This window comes from Podarcis melisellensis (assembly GCF_964234715.1).
Source record: "Podarcis melisellensis genome assembly, chromosome: 13".
NCBI classification, from domain to species: Eukaryota; Metazoa; Chordata; class Lepidosauria; order Squamata; family Lacertidae; genus Podarcis; species Podarcis melisellensis.
In genome coordinates, this window is record NC_138545.1 from 23,947,583 (window position 1) to 23,967,779 (window position 20,197).

The 20,197-nt window shown below is 43.8% G+C and overlaps 1 protein-coding gene across 3 annotated transcripts; it reads right to left on the bottom strand.

Moving 5' to 3' along the window:
* Positions 1–222: 222 nt before the first annotated feature.
* Positions 223–17,575, bottom strand: LOC309355047 (tubulin polymerization-promoting protein family member 2-like). Of its 3 annotated transcripts, XM_081885433.1 has the most exons (5): positions 17,436–17,553; positions 13,368–13,457; positions 3,185–3,365; positions 1,291–1,441; positions 223–488 (listed from the first exon to the last, which is right to left on the bottom strand). In XM_081885433.1, exons 3-5 carry the CDS (start codon positions 3,352–3,354, stop codon positions 303–305), a joined length of 507 nt encoding a protein of 168 aa, XP_081741559.1. In that variant the 5' UTR covers positions 3,355–3,365; positions 13,368–13,457; positions 17,436–17,553; the 3' UTR covers positions 223–302. The 3 variants fall into 3 exon arrangements, with proteins under 3 accessions (XP_081741559.1, XP_081741558.1, XP_081741557.1); XM_081885432.1 differs by lacking the exons at positions 13,368–13,457; positions 17,436–17,553 and adding an exon at positions 8,597–8,715; XM_081885431.1 differs by lacking the exons at positions 223–488; positions 1,291–1,441; positions 3,185–3,365 and adding an exon at positions 9,242–12,402 and having other exon boundaries at positions 17,436–17,575.
* Positions 17,576–20,197: the final 2,622 nt, after the last annotated feature.

The following is a 20,197-nucleotide window of genomic DNA, read 5'->3' on the forward strand; positions in this document are numbered from 1 at the left end:
CCTCCAAGTAGCTTTAATCTGGGCCTGTTGATTGTGGCCAACATTGGCCAGTGCCCTAGAAGTTCTCTACTCCTAATTTGGGGGGCATTACCTTGCAGGCCTTTCCCCTTCCCCCCACTCTCTTTCTGACACCCCTTCCTCCATTCCAGTTTTTTCACTTCTTGTCACCTGCATGAAATTAGGCCTGGACACAGCCAAAAACACACCCAGGGGCAAGCAACATATCAGAGCAGATGTTTATTGCCTTCCCCTCCCAAGGCAAGTGGGAACAGGCAGGGTTTTCAGGAGGCTGTGCCCCACATCTAGTGGTACTTGTCGTAGGTTCCAGCCCCCTTGTAGGCAGAGACATAGCCTGTGTGGCTTTCAACCGGGTCCGTACGTCCAGCCAGCCCTTTGCCCTTGCCAGTTGCATCGAACCGTTCCTTGTGGGAGCCTGTGTATTTGCTGGTGTCTGTCAGTCTCTCCACAACACTAGCCGCGGTTGATTTCTGCAAGACAAGCAAGTGGAAAGTCAGTGGTGGTGCTTGGAAGGAGGGGTTAGCGCTGAGCTGATGCTTAAAAATGCAAAATAATGAGGTGGGGGAATGCATGGATGTGTTTGTTGCCTCGTCCCTCAAAGATAGTGTCTAAAGTCTAAGCCTTTCGCATTTGTGTAGGGCACTGAAAGCGGGATGGCATGCGATGCGCAAAAATAAAAACAGGTACAAGCTATTCAAAATCTGCAGCAAAATTTGCGAGGTCCAAATCATTTCAGGATAAACCCCTCTTCAGCGGCACTTTTGAAGAAGTTCCCATGCTGGTCAGTAGGCCAATGCTTCAGCTTCCTTCCTATCCAAATTCTGCACCATGAGGTGAATTCTGCAGCCTTTATGAATTAGGCAAATCAAGTGGAATTTGAATATTCTCTCATTTTGAATTATTTCTGCTACGGACTTGCGATTTTACATAAATTATTTTGATTTATGCGGAGCGCTGAAGCCTTGTTCCCCATCTTAATTCCTTCTGAGATTGTAGGAGTTATTGTTCCTACAGTTTTTGGCCATACATTCCCAGCCATAAGGATTGTAAACTTTTTTTTTCTTAAAAAAATAAAAATAAAGCTAGGATTCTCAGTACTGCATTCTGTACATTTCCCCTGCCCCCACAGAAATGCAGAGTGTGTATATGTGTATGTATGTGTGTGTGTGTGTATTCCCTAAATGACTTAATTAATTTAAATGCATTATTTATTTATTTATTTATTTATTTAAAAAGTGGTTGCCTCCCATTTCATAGGAGAGCCACACTCACTGTTCCCGTGCTGGCTGGTTCTTTGCCCTCCATCAGCTGGTATGTGGCCAATAAAGCCTCCTCTGGGGACTTTGCCTGGAAGCGCTTTCTGCTCAGTTCCTTAACGGCTTGCTGGAACTCGATGTAGTTCATGTTGCGGGCCCCTTTGGTCCTTAAGGTTGCAGAGGGAGAACGCTGTTAGCTCCTAGCCCCTGCGGCTATTTGATTTGTTCAACTACATTTGTGCCCCACGCTTTCTCTAAGGCTCTTGGAGCAGTTCCTTATCTCATTTCATCTTCACAACAACTCTGCGAGGCGAGTTAAAGAGTCAAAGACCCTTAGATGCTTTGTGGCTGAGAGGGCTGCCTCAGCTCTGCTCAAAACAGTTTCTTCGTACCACAAATCAGAATGGAGGGTGAAAATATTGCCATAACTGGGTTCTGTGTGAAATGGCCTAATAATTTTATATAGTACATTTCAAGTGTGCAAAGTGTTTTGCACAGGAGATTACCTCAGTAATCCTCTCAACGGCCCATTATTCTCATCCCCATATTGCAGTAGTAGGGATGAGGCTGAAAAGCAGAGTGACTTGATTATGCCTGAGGTGATATTTTAACCTAGAACTACCCAAACCATACTGCACATTCTTTGCCACTATATCAGACTATGGAGGAACAAGTGGGCGCTACAACAAAATGTTGCTGCATAGAGTGTTCCTATATGCTGGTCTATCTGTAATAAAGATTTGGATTGGATTAAGAGTGTTCCTGTTCAGTTCAGGGTTCCAGCAAGCTAGCCCACCTTTTCCTAGGATATTCCATTCCATTATTTCCTCTACACAGGGAATTCCACCCTTTTAATAATAATAAATAACAACAACAACAACAACAACAACTTACTTATACACCACGCATCTGGCTGGGCTTTCCCAGCCACTCTAGGTGGCTTCCAACAAATTAAAATACAGTAATGCATCAAACATTAAAAGCTTCCCTAAACAGGGCTGCCTTCAGATGTCTTTTTCCAAAGAGAAACAGCATTTTGTGGCCTCTGAGTGTGCTCAATCTTCAGTGGGCTGGGGTTGTTTGGGGGGGGTAGTTTAACCTCCTAAGGCAGGGATCCCCAGACTACAGCCCAAGGGCTGGATCCAGCCTGCCGGGCTCATAAATCCGGCCCTCAGCACACGGGGACTGACTGAGCAGACCCCGTGCACTGAGGAATTCTGACAAGAGGAATTGAAGAAGAAAGGATTTTCCTCCAGAGCGCATGAGAACTTTGGTACTTTACCCAAGTGGGTTGGGTGGTGCTGTCACCATGTACAAGTCAGTTAAGTATGGGACAAGGCAGAAGAAAAGGCTGATGTGAGAGAGGAGCAATGAGTCCAGCTGCTATGCTACCCGGTAGAGCTGGTTTATCAGCAGAGGCATACCTAGGCTCCCTTGTGCCCTTGGCAAGAAGCTGTATCGGTCCCTTGCATCCTTACCAGAGATGAGCCAGAATAGAGGGGTGCAATTTTTGTGCTCCCATGGGTCTGCGCCTTTTACTGGAGCCAATCCCTGGGTACACTCCTGCTTTTCAGGCAACATAAAAGGGAAGGAATGGTCTCATTGGTTTTGTGCACTGCAAATAAAATATGTGCAGTGTGCATAGGAATTTGTTCATATTTTTTTCAAATTATAGTCCGGTCCCCAACGGTGTCTGAGGGACAGTGAACTCGCCCACTGTTTAAAAAGTTTGGGTACTCCTGTCCTAAGATTTAATACACTGACTTTTTACTTGCAGAGTTTAAAGGCTTGGTGCCTGAGAAAGTGCAGTTTCTGGGCCAGAGCCTTGCAGTGACCACTTAATATAGTGTCCTTGCCCTGTGGTCTCAGCATTCCTCACCAGACACTGCCTCTCCCACCCCATGGCTCACTTGACTTTGTTGAAGACAATGTCCACGTCAGTGCTGGTCACAAACTTCCCGTCCATCACATCACACTCCTTCAACATCTTGGAGAAATTCTTGCCCGTTATTTCATTGCCGCTGTTGCTCGTTTCCCCGTACACGGCAAATTTGCGGAAAGTTTTTTCCAGCTCTGACATGTTTCCAACAACTGCAGAGGAAGGGGGTTGAAGACAGTGGGGTGTTTAGAGGTCTGCACTTATTTCTGCCTCTATATTGCTGGTAGAAGAACTATACCTTCTCAATATGGGACTGGAGGTCCTTGTAGTATATGAAGGTAATGGGAGCCACGGGTAATAAATGGAAGTGACCCAGAATTCTCAGAATTGACTGTTTAGGAATCCCAAACTGATTCAATATACCGTATTTTTTGCTCTATAAGACTCATTTTTTCCATCCTAAAAAGTAAGGGGAAATGTCTGTGCATCTTATGGAGCGAATGCAGACTGCGCAACTATCCCAGAAGCCAGAACAGCAAGAGGGATTGCTGCTTTCACTGCGCAGCGATCCCTCTTGCTGTTCTGGCTTCTGAGATTCAGAATATATTTTTTTCTTGTTTTCTTCCTCCAAAAACTAGGTGCGTCTTGTGGTCTTATAGTGCAAAAAATACTGTATTACCAGATGGTCTCACAACTAGGGGACACACTTTGTTACACCTGCACAGCTTTATAGGTAAATAAATACACCTGTTCCCCAAATGGTTACTTGGTGTGGAAATATTTTATGGTATCTGGTAATCTGTTGCACCTGGCTACCTACTGCAGGTTATCACAGTCCGGCTCCCTCACATTTCTTGTGAGCATGTGGTAAAATGCATCTCAAGATGCAGCCAGATACTAGAGATGACCAGTTCCCTGAACCAACTAAAACTGTGTTCCCAAACCTGAATTCACATAATTTTAAAGTCAGAAGGTATCTTGGAGATCATCTACTCCAGTCCCACATTCAATTAGACATCTTACAACTACAGCTTCCCTGACAGATGGCCACACAGTCTCTACTTGAAGGACAGCTTGCCACCTTCTGCACTGTATGTCACTATTCAGTAGCTCGTGGTATTTGGAAGTTTCTTCTAATCCTCAGCTAGAATCGGCTACCTTGAAAAGATGTCCACCCTCTGCCTTCTGCAGCAACAGAAAGCAAGTCTGCTCCATCTTCTGAGATAGCCCCTTTCCTCCAGATAGTTGAATACATCTGTGAAAGATGCTTGAACAGGAAGATCCCACAATACCAGATAAAGCTTAAATCTGGCCTCTCTCTGTTGAGTATCAGCAGTTATTGGCAGGGCTGTTTTAGTTAAGCACACCTGCATACATTTACAACAAAGATGTATTACGGCATCAGCTTTCACAGCATGTAGGCAGTCAGGTCATGTATTCATAGCAGTGACCAGAGGAGGAATAACCACGTGGAGGAGCGCAGAGAGAAGAAACGCCATGGGGCACCTGCAGCAGCAGAACTGGAAGCCTCAATCTCCCCCAGCTGCAACAAATCATGCATCCCCTCCAACATTTCTCTAATGAAAATAGGGACATCCCATTTCATAATGGTAAGTTTACCACACATTTTACTGGGTTGCCCCAGCCACTCTGAGCAGCTTCCAACATATATAAAAACAAAATAAAACACTCAGAAACTTCCCTATACAGGATTGCCTTCAGAAGGCTTGGGGGCTGGATAACTCCAACATTTCTCCAATGAAAATAGGGACAACCAGGTAGGGGGCTTTCTTGGTGGTGGCGCCCGCCCTTTGGAATGCTCTCCCATCAGATGTCAAGGGAAAAAACAACTATCCGACTTTTAGAAGGCATCTGAAGGTAGCCCTGTTCAGGGATGTTTTTAATGTTTGAAGTTTTATTCTGTTTCTAATGTTCTGTGTAAAGCCGCCAAGAGTGGGGCTTATCATCATCATCATCATCATCATCAAAATGGGACATTCCAGGATCAAATCAGAAACAGGGACAGGGCTTCTCTAAATCAAGGACGTCCCTGGAAAATAGGGACACTTGGAGGGACTGAACATGTCTTTCCAGCATAGGTCTCTGCAACCACAGCAGGTGCTATAACTCTCCCAATGGTTTGACATAATCCCCAAAAGTGCACTCCTCCATTGTCTCACAAGACAGACGGATGCCAACAATTATTGAATAAGCTTCCATGTGGCATTAGGCCTTTGACCACTAGTTCATTTGGGGGGGTCATGTTCAGGTCCTGCTTGCAGGCTTCCCTGGGAATCTGACTGGTCACTATGAGAATGAAGTCCTGGACTAACTGGTTCTTTGGCCTGATCCAGCAAGGGGCTTCTTCTGGTCTCATGACTGAAGTCTACAGTGGTACCTCGGGTTACATATGCTTCAGGTTACAGACTCCGCTAACCCAGAAATAGTACCTGGGGTTAAGAACTTTGCTTCAGGATGAGAACAGAAATCGTGCTCCGGCGGCGTGGCAGCAGCAGGAGGCCCCATTAGCTAAAGTGGTGCTTCAGGTTAAGAACAGTTTCAGGATAAGAACGGAACTCCAGAACGAATTAAGTACTTAACCCGAGGTACCACTGTACTTCATCAGATGCACCAGGAATATATGCACATGATAGTGGGTTGGAACTGTAAGCAAAATAAAAGGAAATGAAATGCTGAAAAGTCCAGTAATGACTGCACAATTAACTGTGGTCAGTCACAAAACATTCACAACTGCTTTGTTTTATTGACCACAGTTAATTATATAAGTCAGTGTTTCCCAACCTTGTGCCTCCAGCTGTTTTTGAACTACAACTCCCATCATCCCTGACTAGCAAGACCAGTGGCAAGGGATGATGGGAATTGTAGTCCAAAAACAGCTGGAGGCACAAGGTTGGGAAACACTGATATAAGTCCCCTTCACAGATCACTGCCTTGCCGTGGCAAAGGGGCTTGAATAACCTGAATAACTCACCTCCTGGCAAATAGAAGGGGAAGAAATGGAGGCAGTGAGATTTTACTTGCTTGGGCTCCATGATCACTGCTGGTGACAGCAGTCATGAAATTAAAAGAAGCCTCCTTCTTGGGAGAAAAGCAATGACAAACCTAGATGGCATCTTAAAAAGCAGACACATCACCTTGCCAACAAAGGTTCGTATAGTTAAAGCCATGGTTTTCCCAGTAGTGGATGTATGGAAGTGAGAGCTGGACCATAAAGAAGGCTGATCACCAAAGAATTGATGCTTTGAATTATGGTGCTGGAGGAGACTCTTGAGAGTCCCATGGACTGCAAGAAGATCAAACCTATCCATTCTTAAGGAAATCAGCCCTGAGTGCTCACTGGATGGACAGATCGTGAAGCTGAGGCTCCAATACTTTGGCCACCTCATGAGAAGAGAAGGCTCCCTGGAAAAGACCCCGATGTTGGGAAAGATTGAGGGCACAAGGAGAAGGGGACGACAGAGGACAAGATGGTTGGACAGTGTTCTTGAAGCTACCAGCATGAGTTTGACCAAACTGTGAGAGGAAGTGGAAGACAGGGGTGCCTGGCATGCTCTGGTCCATGGGGTCACGAAGAGTTGGACATGACTAAATGACTAAACAACAATTATATAAATCACCATCTGTACTTTTCTGTATTCCATTTCACTTTGACCTCACTGCTTGCAATTCCCCCAGCCCTCCAAAAAATACTGTTTGCATCTAACTCTAGCTCAGCATAATGCACATATTCAATGGACTGAAGTCCATGTGCTACAAGAGGTGCATTTAACACCTGCATCTGTGTCCAGAACCCATGTTGTCTAATGGGCACACTTAATATTAAGCCAAGAGACTTTGGGGATCTTTTGCTATTTACAACATGTGTTTATTATTAGGGTGTTTAACCTTAACCTTATACCCACAAGAAGTTCTCACGCCAGAGGAAGGAGAATTGGTTTATTACATAAAATGAAAGCGACAGAATAAATGGGTGCTGCTTTGGACAGCAAAGTTACAAAATAAGCAGGCAGCAAATCTCACAACACAAACACACCATGATCTAAAGTGTAAAATAATCCCTATTCCCAAAAAATTAGAGGAAGTGATGCAAAGTATGTGCTAGTTTCTTGGAGACACTGTGTAAAGTGGAGCTCCTTTATCAACAAACCACTGAAAAATCTAATGTTCTGTACTAATTTTAGCCAATGCATCCTAACAGAAAGGGGAAGGGGTCTTTGAGATGAGTAATTTCTTAGAATACCTATATTTCTTTGTTCCTATCACCCATTTGCTATTAAGTTCCTGCCCAATTCCTATTTCATGGACTCTGCTAAATTGGTAGTTGAAAAGGTATAATTCTAGTGAGCCATGATTAAAATGGTTATAATCTATGGAATCCATTATTTTACAGGAAGCATTGCTTAAATTTTGCTGGCAACTAGTGCATTACTTGTGCTGACCTTTACATAAAAGTCTTAGGAGCTCAGGAAGTCTCCTCGTGAGTGGCTTCCAGGACATGTTTGCACTAAGAACTAGACCAAGCTCAGGAAAGATCATTTAGGGGTATATTTCATATTGAATGATACCAACTGTACTAATGCCATGAGCTGCCAGTAATAAAGCATGTCAAAAGTTCAGATTGGCACTCCTGTTTATACCTAGAAGTGTATAACATATTAAATGATTTTAAGGTACCAAAGGCTCTTAGTTTTTGTTGCAATAGACCAACACAGCTACCACTCTGGAGGTCATGGGGGTGGGGGAGGCATTTTGAAATAATGAAATCTCACACTAGACTCTTGCTAGATATGAATCCTATCTACAATCCTATATGTGTTTATGTAGAATGCCTACTTTGTCCAAAGGGCATACGGCAAGGGAGGTGTGCACAGGATTGCTGCCAAAGTGTATCCGTTGTAATGCATTATTTGTAAACTGCCCTTCAGGAGGCAAGATGGCAAACACCTCAATAATAAACATGTTTTAAAGCATTATAAGAACAGCATTTTCTCAACCTGTCAACAGACACATTACAAATAGCTTGCAGTTTCAGTTCAGCTGCAACACCATTTGGTTTCTCCTCCAAAACGCTTTGTATTACTGTACTTCATACCTATGCCAAAGTAGGAGACTGCCCTATAACAAAGGATGATTAAGCAGCATAAGTCTTAGAGTCTCCAAGATCCATTTGTATGTTCGTCACTTTCTGCAAAGTAAACCCAGAAAGCTCTTGATCCCAAAGTGTCCCTTTAAACTTTGGATCATCTCTTGCCTCAGAGCCATTGCACTGGAGCCCAATCACTACGAGGATTTTTCAGGTCTTTCCCCCTTGAATTTTCAGCTTTCATTTTAAAAAAGAAAAAAAATATTCCTGTATCCATAGAACATAGAAACCAGAAAGTTGAGCTCTTTCTCTCCAACCCTAGCCAGAAGCTGGGTTTACCTGGGCTTGCAGATGGTCGAGGCCCTGTATGTTCTGTTTATGTATTGCCTGGGAGAGGAAGGGCTGCTCTGTTTCAGCAAACCAAAAGGTTGAAGCATATATTTTAAGGTGACGATTATGACTTGTCAATGATGCCAGTGGTGACATCTTCTTGGCCCTGTAGTTTTGAGGACCAGGTTATGAAGAGAAGGAGACAACTTGCTGAAACTAGAGTACCAGAGATGGTACTTTTTAAAATAATGACACTTCTTTTGTATTGATGAACATTCCACATACCAAAATGGAATGGAGTGGGCACTAATCAACTTGGTCTTTCCTTCTGACAGTCCGTAATAAGTCTTTACACCGGGGTAAGCAACCTAAGGCCCATGGGCTGGATGCGGCCCAATCACCTTCTCAATCCGGCCCACGGATTGAGTGTTTTTTACATCAGCATGTTTTTACCTGAGTAGAATGTGTCCTTTTATTTAAAATGCATATCTGGGTTATTTGTGGGGTCTGCCTGGTATTTTTACATGAGTAGAATGTGTGCTTTTACGTATTTAAAATGCATCTCTGGGTGATTTGTGGGGCATAGGAATTTGTTCATTTTTTCCTTCAAAATATAGTATGGCCCACCACATGGTCTGAGGGACCGGCCCACGGCTGAAAAAGGTTGCTGAGCCCTGCTTTACACTGTCAAGTTATCTCACACCTAAAATAAGCTGTCTCCTGCCTTCAGAATCCTCACAAAGGCATCCTTGGTTTTTTGTGGTATGCAATTAATCTGAAGTCAATTAACTTAAGCAGTCCTCAAAGCGGCTGCTTGCTTGCCTCTGTTCCATCTCATCCCTAGTTTGACGGAGGCAAAGAACCCCAACATACTGGGCATGAGTCTGAGGTTTCTCTAATATCCCTCAAGGGGGCTTCAGGGCCATGAAAACAAGGACATATCTATTGACCCTCAGCTGACCCAATCAAGCTCAGGACATGTGTGTTTTCGACCTACTCAGCCAATCACAATGCACCAACAGCGAAGGGAGAGCGTTAGCACACTGCACACACAAAAAATACAATGCACATACTTAGGAGGAGGAGGAGATGAGGCCTGAAATGTTCTGGTGCATCCAAAAGGGGGCCTGCCACAGCTGTAAAGCTGTACTAATTAATTTGCTGCCCTTTAATGATCGCCTGCCACCTAAGAATCGGGCTGGCCCGACCTCCTGTGCCTGCGCATGTGCTTCTTCAGATACGAAGACCGTGTGAAGAAGCTTCCGCAAACGAGGCATTCATGCTCCAAGCTCGCTGTGTGCACCTCCTGGTGCCTGGTCAGATACGAACGCTGGGCAAAGACCTTACCGCAGGTGGAACATTTATATGGCTTCCCCGCCCGGTGGGTGAGCAGGTGCTTTGACAGGTATGAAGTCAAGCTGAACTGCTTTGGGCACTTGGGACAAGCATAAGGCTTGTCCCCTTCCACTAGTGAGGAAGCTCCCTCCATCAACAGGCTTGGAGTGCTCAGGAATCGGGGCACCTTAGGGTGTTGACTGGCCACAGCTTGTGGTTGCCCAGTAGAACTGGTGATGCTTTCAGTTGAAGCCTTCCTCTGTAGTCCCCTTGAGGCGCTTGGGACAGTGCACTCCACAGAGACTGCCTCACGGGAACTCAAAATGGGGGTCAACTCAGTGCTGGGTTTGATGTCAACATGGAAGGGAGACAGCTCGGTGGGCTGTGGGCTGACATCATCATCAGTCCCACAGTACCCACTCTCAGAAGGCTGCATTTGGAACAGGGGATGAGGCAAGCCCTCGACCCCAATTTCCCACACAATGTTTGGTGGAAGCACTTTGGGGTCACTGTGTGCTCTAAAATGGCATTTGCCACACTCACAGGCATTCTGACAGGCAAAAGGTTTGCAAGGTTCCCCAGAACCCAGGGGGGAAAGGCGTTGCAGATACTCTCCAGATATGTTCTCCACAGGGGCATCTTCCTCACAATTACTCTGGCGTTCCTCCTTATTGTTTTCCTGATGTGATTCATTGTTCTTTATCGGTTGCAAGTGGGAAATGTCACAGCCATAAAGTTGCTCTCCAGGATGGACCATCAAATGTTGAATGAGGTCAGAAAGCCATGGAAAGCCTTGCCCACACTGGTCACAAAGAAAGGGCTTATGGATACTGGTGCTCTGTTCTGTTGTCTGGCTGTTGTGCCTGGGTGCTTCAACCTGTTGTTCCCCCCTAGGGTGACTGAGTTTATGTTGGGCAAGACTGTCAAGGCCTTTCCCAGTATGATCACAAATGTCAGGCTCCTTGGAGGCTGTGCTCTGCTCTGTTAACACCTTTCCAGAGTGCGTGTTCGCATGTCGAGTAAGGTCTGAAGGCCACCGGAAATTCTTCCCACATATACAACAGGCGTAGGAAGCCTTGGAGGGGCTGTTCTGGTCAGTCTTTACCTTTTCTCCACAGCAAGAGCGTTTATGATGAGCAAGTTTAGTAATTGACTGGACATTTTTCCCACACTTCTCACAAACGTAGGACTTCTGGGACTGGGTGCTCTTGCCTGCCCTTAATGTTCTCCTGTGGCAAATGAGTTCATGTCTAGCAAGGTCTGAAGGCCACCGGAAGTTCCTCCCACATAGACTACAGGTGTGGGATGCCTTGGAGGGGCTGTTCTGGTCAGTCTTAACCTTTTCTCCACAGCAAGAGCGTTTATGATGAGCAGGTTTAGTAACTGACTGGACGTTTTTCCCACACTTCTCACAAGCGTAGGACTTCTGGGACTGGGTGCTCTTGCCTGCCCGTAACATTCTCCTATGGCAAACGAGCTCATGTCTAGCACGGTCTGAAGGCCACCGGAAGTTCCTCCCACATAGACTACAGATGTGGGATGCCTTGGAGGGGCTGTTCTGGCCAGTCTTAACCTTTTCTCCACAGCAAGAGCGTTTATGATGAGCAAGTTTAGTAACTGACTGGACGTTTTTCCCACACTTCTCACGAACGCAGGACTTCTGGGACTGGGTGCTCTCGCCTGCCCTTAATGTTTTCCTGCGGCAAGTGAGTTCATGTCTAGCAAGGTCTGAAGGCCACCGGAAGTTCCTCCCACATAGACTACAGGTGTAGGATGCCTTGGAGGGGCTGTTCTGATAAGTCTTTACGTTTTCCCCACAGCAAGAGCATTTATGACGGGCAAGGTCAGTAGATGACTGGAAGTTTTCCCCACACTTCTCACAGACATAGGACTTCTTGCTTGTCCTTAACATTCTCCTATGGCAAGGGGGTTTATGTCTAGCAAGGTCTGAAGGCCACCGGAAGTTCTTCCCACATAGACCACAGATGTAGGATGCCTTGGAGGGAGTGTTCTGGTCAGTCTTTATCTTTCCTCCACTGCGAGAGCATTTATGATGAGCAAGGTTAGTAGATGACTGGATGTTTTCCCCACATGTCTCACAGACGTAGGACTTCTGGGATTGGGTGCTCTTGTCTGTCCTTAATCTCCTACGGCAAGCGAGTTCATGTCTAGCAAGGTCGGAAGGCCACCGGAAGCTCTTCCTGCAATTCTCACAGCTGAAGGACTTCTTGGACTGGGTGTGTTGATTCATCACCAACTGGGAACTGTTAGCTGCTGTATTCCTAAAATGTACATGCAGGTGTCGGGCAAGGTCAGAGGGCCATCAGAACTCCTTCCCACAAGGCCTTGGAATAGTTCTTCTGATTAGTGATTGGCTATGAGTTTCACAAAAATTTGAATCTGCCTACAAAGGAATGAGTACTAACAGATTTGGACTGCTTGCTTCTAATTGGCTTCGGCCTTGCGTAGTCTCTTTACCCCTGTAATAATAATAATAATAATAATAATAATAATAATAATAATAATAATAATAATTGTACCCCATCCATCTGATTGGGCTGCCCCAGCCACTCCGGGCGGCTTCCAACAAATATAAAAGCATAAAACATTAAACTCTGTATAAACTTCCTTATACAGGGCTGCCTTCAAATGTCTTCTAAAAGTTATATAGTTCTTTATCTCTTTAACATCTGATGGGAGGGCATTCCACAGGGCGGGCACCACTACCAAGAAGGCTCTCTGCCTCGTTCCCTGTAACCTCACTTCTCACAGTGAGGGAACAGTCAGAAGGCCCTCAGAGCTGGACATCAGTGTCAGGGCTGAACGATGCGTGTGGAGACGCTCCTTCAGGTACACACTTTAAAGGTCAGTGCCAACACTTTGAATTCTGCTTGGAAACGTATTGGAAGCCAATATAGGTCTTTCAGGACTGGTGTTTTATGGTCCCAGTGGCTGCTGCCAATCACCAGTCTGGCAGCCACATTCTGGATTAATTGTATTCATAAATATTTTTTATTTGATTTTACAAATGTAGAATTATAACAATATCAAATACATACTCAAATTTAGAGATTCCTCTGAATCTCATGACTTCCCTCCATCCCTTCCATGGGTCCTATTGTCAACTGCATATTATTTCATCATCCATATTTTAAGTCTCTCTCTATTGTCCAAAGTATTTGTTATGTTACAAGTGTTATTAAAGTCCTGCTAATGTTTTTATTTGTTTACAGTGGTCTCTTAAATACTTTATAAATCTTTCCCATTCTTTGGATTAGTTACAGTTTCAAAGTCACCTTCAAAGGTGGCCCCATGTAGAGCACATTGCAGTAGTCCAAGCAGGAGATAACCAGTGCATGTACCACTCCAATGAGACAGTGTGTAGGAAGGGTCTCAGCCAGCATACCAAATGGAGCTGGTAGACAACCACCCTGGACAAACTCACCTTTTGTTGGTTCAACCTCTTTTTCTCACTGTAGACAGGCCACTGGGGGCAGATTATGCTCCTGATCCTCAAAAGCCTTGGAGTTCAGGTCTGTTGAAGAAATTTCAGGGGGCATTAGAAGGGGGTAATTTAAAGTTAGCATGCTGGTCTACTGATCAGCCACCAGGTATTGCCAACTGAAAGTCTACTATTTGACTTATGAAGAGAAGAATATCTTTGTACTTGTCAGCCTACCTTTATTTTTATTTTATTTTTTTGGTGTCATTAGTTAGCAAGATCAGAAGGGAAGTCTACTCCCTTTGTCATATCATTATGTTTTTATATGTGCTGGAAATCGAGTCAGATGGACAGGGAACAACAACAACATGTCCCACTCAGTAGTCAGGGGGCAAATTTAGCACATTAGCTTTAAAAAGTACACCCTACCTGAAGGAGTGTCTCCACACCTATCATTCAGATAGGGGTCTAGCTCCAAGGACCTTACGGCAGTTCCCTCACTGTGAGAAGTGAGGTTACAGGGAACCTGGCAAAGGGCCTTCTCAGTAGTAGCACCCTCCCTGTGGAATGCCCTCCCATCAGATGTATAGGAGGTAAATAACTATACAACTTTTAAAAGACATCTCAAGGCAGCCCTGTATCGGGACATTTTTAATGTTTGAGGTTTTGTTATTTATGTGTGTGTGTGTGCGCGCGTGTGTGTGTGTAGATGCCTAAAGTGCCTGCGGTAACCCAGTCAGATGCACGGGGCAATAAATTATTATCATCCTACTGGTAAACTGCCATAACTACAGGCATTTCCAAACAAGAGGGAAGCTGTCAGCAATGGCAAACATCACTGGTGACCCCTGTAGGTCACTGTAGGACCCACGAAATTACTTTTTTAACAAATACTTCCTTTTAAAATTTATTTTAAAGAATTCTTTAAAATTCTGTAGCTACTGTGCTTGGTTTTTAATTAATCAGTTAGTTGAAGCTCTTCCATTTTCAAAAGAAATCACAGCTCTTCAGGATTAGCATGGCATTCCATGAGTAAAATGAAAAGAGCTGTTTAGTGAATCATTTCACTTACATAAACCTTACCAAAGATTGTTAAAAATTAAGAACTTAAAAAAGTATTATATAAGTTAATTTCCTTGCCCCACAATAAAATAACATTTTAAAAAGAAATTTTGTTGTTGACAAAGTTAATAAGGTAGTTGATAATAACCTTTAATGGGGTTCTAACAATGTCAATGCTTTAACAATTCTTGGCCAATACAGTGGTACCTCAGGTTACAAACGCTTCGGTTTACAAATGCTTCGGGTTATGAACTCCGCTAACCCGGAAGTAGTTGCTCTGGGTTGCAAATTTTGGCCCAGGATGAGAACAGAAATTGCACGCTGGGAGGCCCCATTTGTGAAAGCACGCCTCAGGTTAAGAACAGTTTTGGGTTAAGAACGGACCTCCAGAACAAATTCAGTTCCTAACCCGAGATACCACTGTATGTCACCCATTTTACCCCAAAAAAAATTCCAATAAAATACCCAACCCAAACACAACCGGGGCCTCCTGAAAAGGTGGCAGTAATAAATATTTTAAATGTTTAATTGCTTACATTGTTATTCTGCTGACCTGGCAACAAATATCACTATCTATTCTGCTGTTTTAATATGGTTTCTACCTTTGCATTTTATGGTAGTATTTCAATGTAATACTCCAAGTCCTATAAGTCATGTTCAGGTTTTTTAAAATGGAAAAGTAGAATAAAAAATATTATACAGTAATGGAAGTAAAATGATAGCACAAACCTTGTGCAAGGATCTGCATGGGAGGTTAAGTTCTGTGGCTGAAGTACCTTAAAAGTTCAGTTTGTCAGCCTGTAATAAGCCTGTATCATATTGATAGCTTGGGGTAGAATGGTGGGGTCCCCTCTGTTAGCCCCAGCTTCACTAGCCCAATAAAGTTCTGGGGGGCAGGAGGCACCCCTTACTGATGATGCATCTTAATTAAGCCCCACAGTTCCTCTACAAGGAAGTGTTGTAAACAAAAATTGCCCTTTTCCCTTATGGGGTATCCAAGAGCCCATATAGAGTCCTTACGTAGGTTCCCTATTGGTAGGAGAAAATAACAGAGGCCAACCAGAGAATATTGAGAAGCAAAGCAGCTACTAAGCTTGATCTTTATTGATCTGTTGCAACAGGGTGCTCCCCTCACACGCAGGAAAAGAGGAACCACCCAGAACAATGGCACGCAAAGCCTTATAAAGACTTTTGAGATTGCCACCCTGTAGATCAAGACCACCCCCAGAAACATCATACATACATCATAGAAGGGGTGTAACCTAAGACCACCCCCCAGATACATCATACCTACATCACAGAAAAAGGTGGTCTAAAACAGAAATTTGAATGTTGTTTTTCCTGTTTGCCAGGTTATCTGATTTCCTTTCCTGGTTGTCTTTCCTGATAGTCTGTTATGCATTAAAATGCTGATTACTCAATTCCTGAGACAATGTGAAGGCTCTCTGACCCCCCTCCCTCCTTGCAGGTAAAACTTTTAGTCAGTTTGGGAATCAAAATGGTTTCAGGTCGGTTTTCCTGTGCTGATCTGTGTACGTGCTTGGTTGGTACACTTATGAACCGCAAAAAGACCTCAAAATTCCTATCACAGAAGCTAGGCCAAGCCAGCATGGAACTGGCATAGCAAAAGAAGAAGAAAAATGTTCCCCCACCGTCTGCCTTGGCCAGTGCAATCTGGCAAGTCTTTGACTGCTAATCTTACATGCATCTACCCGGAATTATTAAATTCAGTCTTACTCCCATGTATGTGTAAGACTGCCACCTGAATTTGAATGTACTCTCAAAACGTCAATAGAAGTTCCTTTTCTTTTGCATAAAATATGCAGACGCATCAATATAATCAATATAAATATGAACAGGTAAAGATTGCTTATTAGATCAAAGCTACCACTTCCTGCTAGGCTACTTGTTTCAATAAAAGGTTGAGAAAGAGGTGAGTGGCTTGTTGATACCATTGTTCAGAGGGTGTAAAAATAAAACAACTACAACGAACCCTCTTTAAAAGGCCCAGCACTTTTGCAAGTTGCATCTTGGCTGAGAGAAGGCCTTTCTTTGGCTGCTGGCTGTACCCACAGTGAAAACTCTTTGTTCTCTACAACTGAAATCTTCCTGTGGAAGAACATGAGCAGGCAGGACAAAAAAAAAACCTTTTCCTTCAACAATGATTCTTTGTGTGATCGCCACAATGAATATTTCATCCATCAAAAAAAGCCAATGAGCCTAATTACACCTTTTCCAAGGAAGGAAGGAAAATTTAGACACTGCCACTAAGGTGAGAAGGGTGGGCCTTGAATGCAGTCACACATCCCTGCTTCCATTTTGTCCCTGGACTGTGAAGGGAAAACCTCCTTTATGGCGCTCAAACAAAAGAACAGGAAGGCAATTGAAGGATATTAAGGCATGGTAATCTCCTCTGATTTATGGACCTTAGTCCAAAATTCAGAATAATAAAAGCAGAGTAAAGCGACTGTGGCATTAAGAAAGATGCGCTGCGCAAAAGGAAGGTTGCCTCTGAAACAACTTCAGCTACTCTGTTATATTTTTAATCAAGGCGATGGGAGTACACAAAGTATTTAAGGCGGATTGATCTTGCATGCATGGCTCTAGAATAAAACACACGTGTATAGTGTGGACAGTCCCAAGAATCACGGGTGTGATCCAGTGGTCTCCTAACCCAACCTCCTGGCTGCCAGGGAGGCGCAGCTATCCCTCACGCCAACAGACCTTTAAAAAATATGCCAACGAATAAATATTAGCAGCCCTATACATTTGTGCACCACGGAAGTAAGAGCTTCAAAGAGAGAAAAACCCTAAGCCTCGCCTCCCCTTCCCCAGAAAAAAACTACGCTACAAATTGACGCAAATCATCAGATCCCAACCAAAAATAGCCCCCTCAGGGGGTGATCATGTCCCCGTCTCTACCTTGAAGATGATCTATAATCAGCATCATCATCATCCGCCCATCTGGCTGGGTTTCCCCAAGAGAATATTATAAAAAACACTCCTCACATGTTCTGTCCAAATGGGTGCATCATGGAAGTTCCTGAATTCAACCGGGAAAGGAGAGGAAGGGGCGGACCAAGATCCTGCTTTCTAACCTCCTCCTCTCGCACGCCCTCTCTCTGCTTGAACCAAGCCCGAGGCTTCCTTCTAAAATCTAAATCACTTCTTCAGCCGAAAGGAGGCCGCTTCCTGGCCGCGCTGCAGTTTAAAAGGCCTGCGGCCACGCCCCCGGCGTGACGCGCCAGGAATCCCCATGACGTAGAGGCATCCCTCCTCCCCCAAGCCGGGTCGCTGGGGGTCCCGGATGCTGGTCCGCAACACAGCCCCCCAGAGAAGGGGAGCGAATTAATTGAACACCGGGTTTCCATTGTTTGCATGCAATATAGGGCGTACCTATGCTGAGCTGTCGTTTTTGCATACCCGCAGTTTATTTCTTCCTTTATTATAACACTATTTCTTAGCATTTCCGTTGCACTTTTAAGGGAAGGAGGTACTTTGCACTCGCCGTTTCACTGCTCCTTACAGCAACCCTGTAAGGTAGGCAAACATTATTATCCCCATTTGCAGAAGTTAAAGCACAGAGGGATTATGATGACTTTTCTAAAATTACTGAGTGAGTCCAAGGCTGAGTGGATATTTTGAACTGGGAACTCCCCTCTCTTAGTCCCTGCTCAGACTGTATTTAAAAGAACAGTGTATTGTAATCACTTGAGCTCTTTGGCAGGCTTTCAATAACTTCTGCAATGTTACAAAGACTTTGGTTATTTTGGAGGACTATAGTGCAGATGAACTAGAATATGCAGTTTTTTAGATATATAAAGGACTCACAGAGGGGAGGAGGGAAGTCCTAAGATTTGGAAGACTCTTGTTTGATTTTAAAATTTAAATGTGATAAATGTGTGATTTGTTTTGTAAAACCAATAAAAATTATTGGAGAGTCTTGGAAATGGCCTTTTTCTTTTTCTCAAAACATGGAGTCCACAGTCAGTTTCTGCATTTTGAACATGTTATTCCCAATACAGTACAGTAAAAGGTTTGGTGTTGTGTCCTCTATGTTTCTTGTTCATTGAGGCCCACATAGCTGATTTGAGGTAGGCATGTGTATGGTCAAGGCTAAGCTGTTAGGACTTAGGAGCACACCTTTCAATTATTATTCCAAGAAAATCCCCATTGTCCTCTCAATTACTCAAGGCTGTAAATAATACTGACACACCATTATTCTAAAACAAAAACAAAAAAACCCAACAATCCCATACTGTGTATCTTGTATCGCCATTGGCCATTTGAGGAAGTTTTGTATTTGGCTTTTATGTGTGCTTATGAGTGCTCACTGGAAGGACAGATTGTGAAGCTGAGGCTCCAGTACTTTGGCCACCTCATGAGAAGAGAAGACTCCCTGGAGAAGACCCTGATGTTGGGAAAGATGGAGGGCACAAGGAGAAGGGGGCGACAGAGAACGAGATGGTTGGATAGTGTTTTCGAGGCTACCAGCATGAGTTTGACCAAACTGCGGGAGGCAGTAGAGGACAGAGGTGCCTGGCGTTCTCTGGTCCATGGGGTCACGAAGAGTCGGACACGACTAAACGACTAAACAACAACAATGGTTTGTTTGCTTTGTATGCTGCTTAAATAATCTATTTTATGAGGCATTCACTCCATAAATCTCAAAGGAATCGTCTCTCACGCTTCATCATAGTTAGCAAGCCTCGAGGGGAGGAAAAGCCGCTGACCATTTTCATGTGTTTCCAAGGCCAAGCCAGAACAGTTGCTCACTGCAATCATGGAGGGCAAGATGTTAAAGGCAAGTTCATAGATCCGCTTTTGGCCTCCATTTGCTGTGCCAATGGAATTCAACAGAAATGGAATAAGGATATAAAATCTTTGGACAAATTGATTCCCTCCCCAATAGACGCTTGTGCTAAAAAGTAATAATTATGGTGAATTGTGGACTTATAGAGATATATTAAGTTATACTGAAAATGGGTATAATCTTTTTTCTTTTCTTTTTTTTTTTGAAGAAAAAGAAATTCAAGAAAGACCTGGTATCAGGTTGGTTTCAGTATCACCATTATATGACTCCTAAAATGACTCTTACTATATAGAACTCCAGCCTATATAGAATAGAAGGGAGGTTTAGAAGGAGTTTTTCAACCTTTCCAGATTGTGCTATTTAGCTAGGAGAGAAGGAACACATTGGGAAAGGGTAGGAAGGAAAAACTTTGCCCTCAGTCACTTCTAGATTGTATTTTTGCAGAAGGGATTCAATTGCACACTGGAAATTTAGGTTTTCAGAGTTACAATGGATTACAGTGCTCTGTAGCTCTGATTATTATTATTATTAATAATAATAATAATACATGAGACACACAAAATGTGGTTAGGAGACTGTCAGTGACGTGCACTAAAAAGTGTGAGTATGGGGACAAATGACTGACAGGAAGGCATGTAAATGAGCACAAACAAATGAGGATGCTTATTCTTGCACTTCCCTGCAAACAAATCAGATCAGATGCTCAATAAATAAAGATCAGACATCACCATAACCTCCTCATATGCTTTGTTCAAGCAAATTAATGCTCAATAAACAGGTCGTAAGGAGCCCAGTGTAGTTTTTTTAAAAAAGAAAAAATCATTGCATGCATCCCCCACCCTCACCCCTTGCTCCTGAATACTGTACATTTTTATTTATTCAAGCAGATTAATCCTCTTCCCACCTTCTTTCTTTTTTTATATAAAAAAAGCCTGACACCTCCAGCATTTGGTGGTGG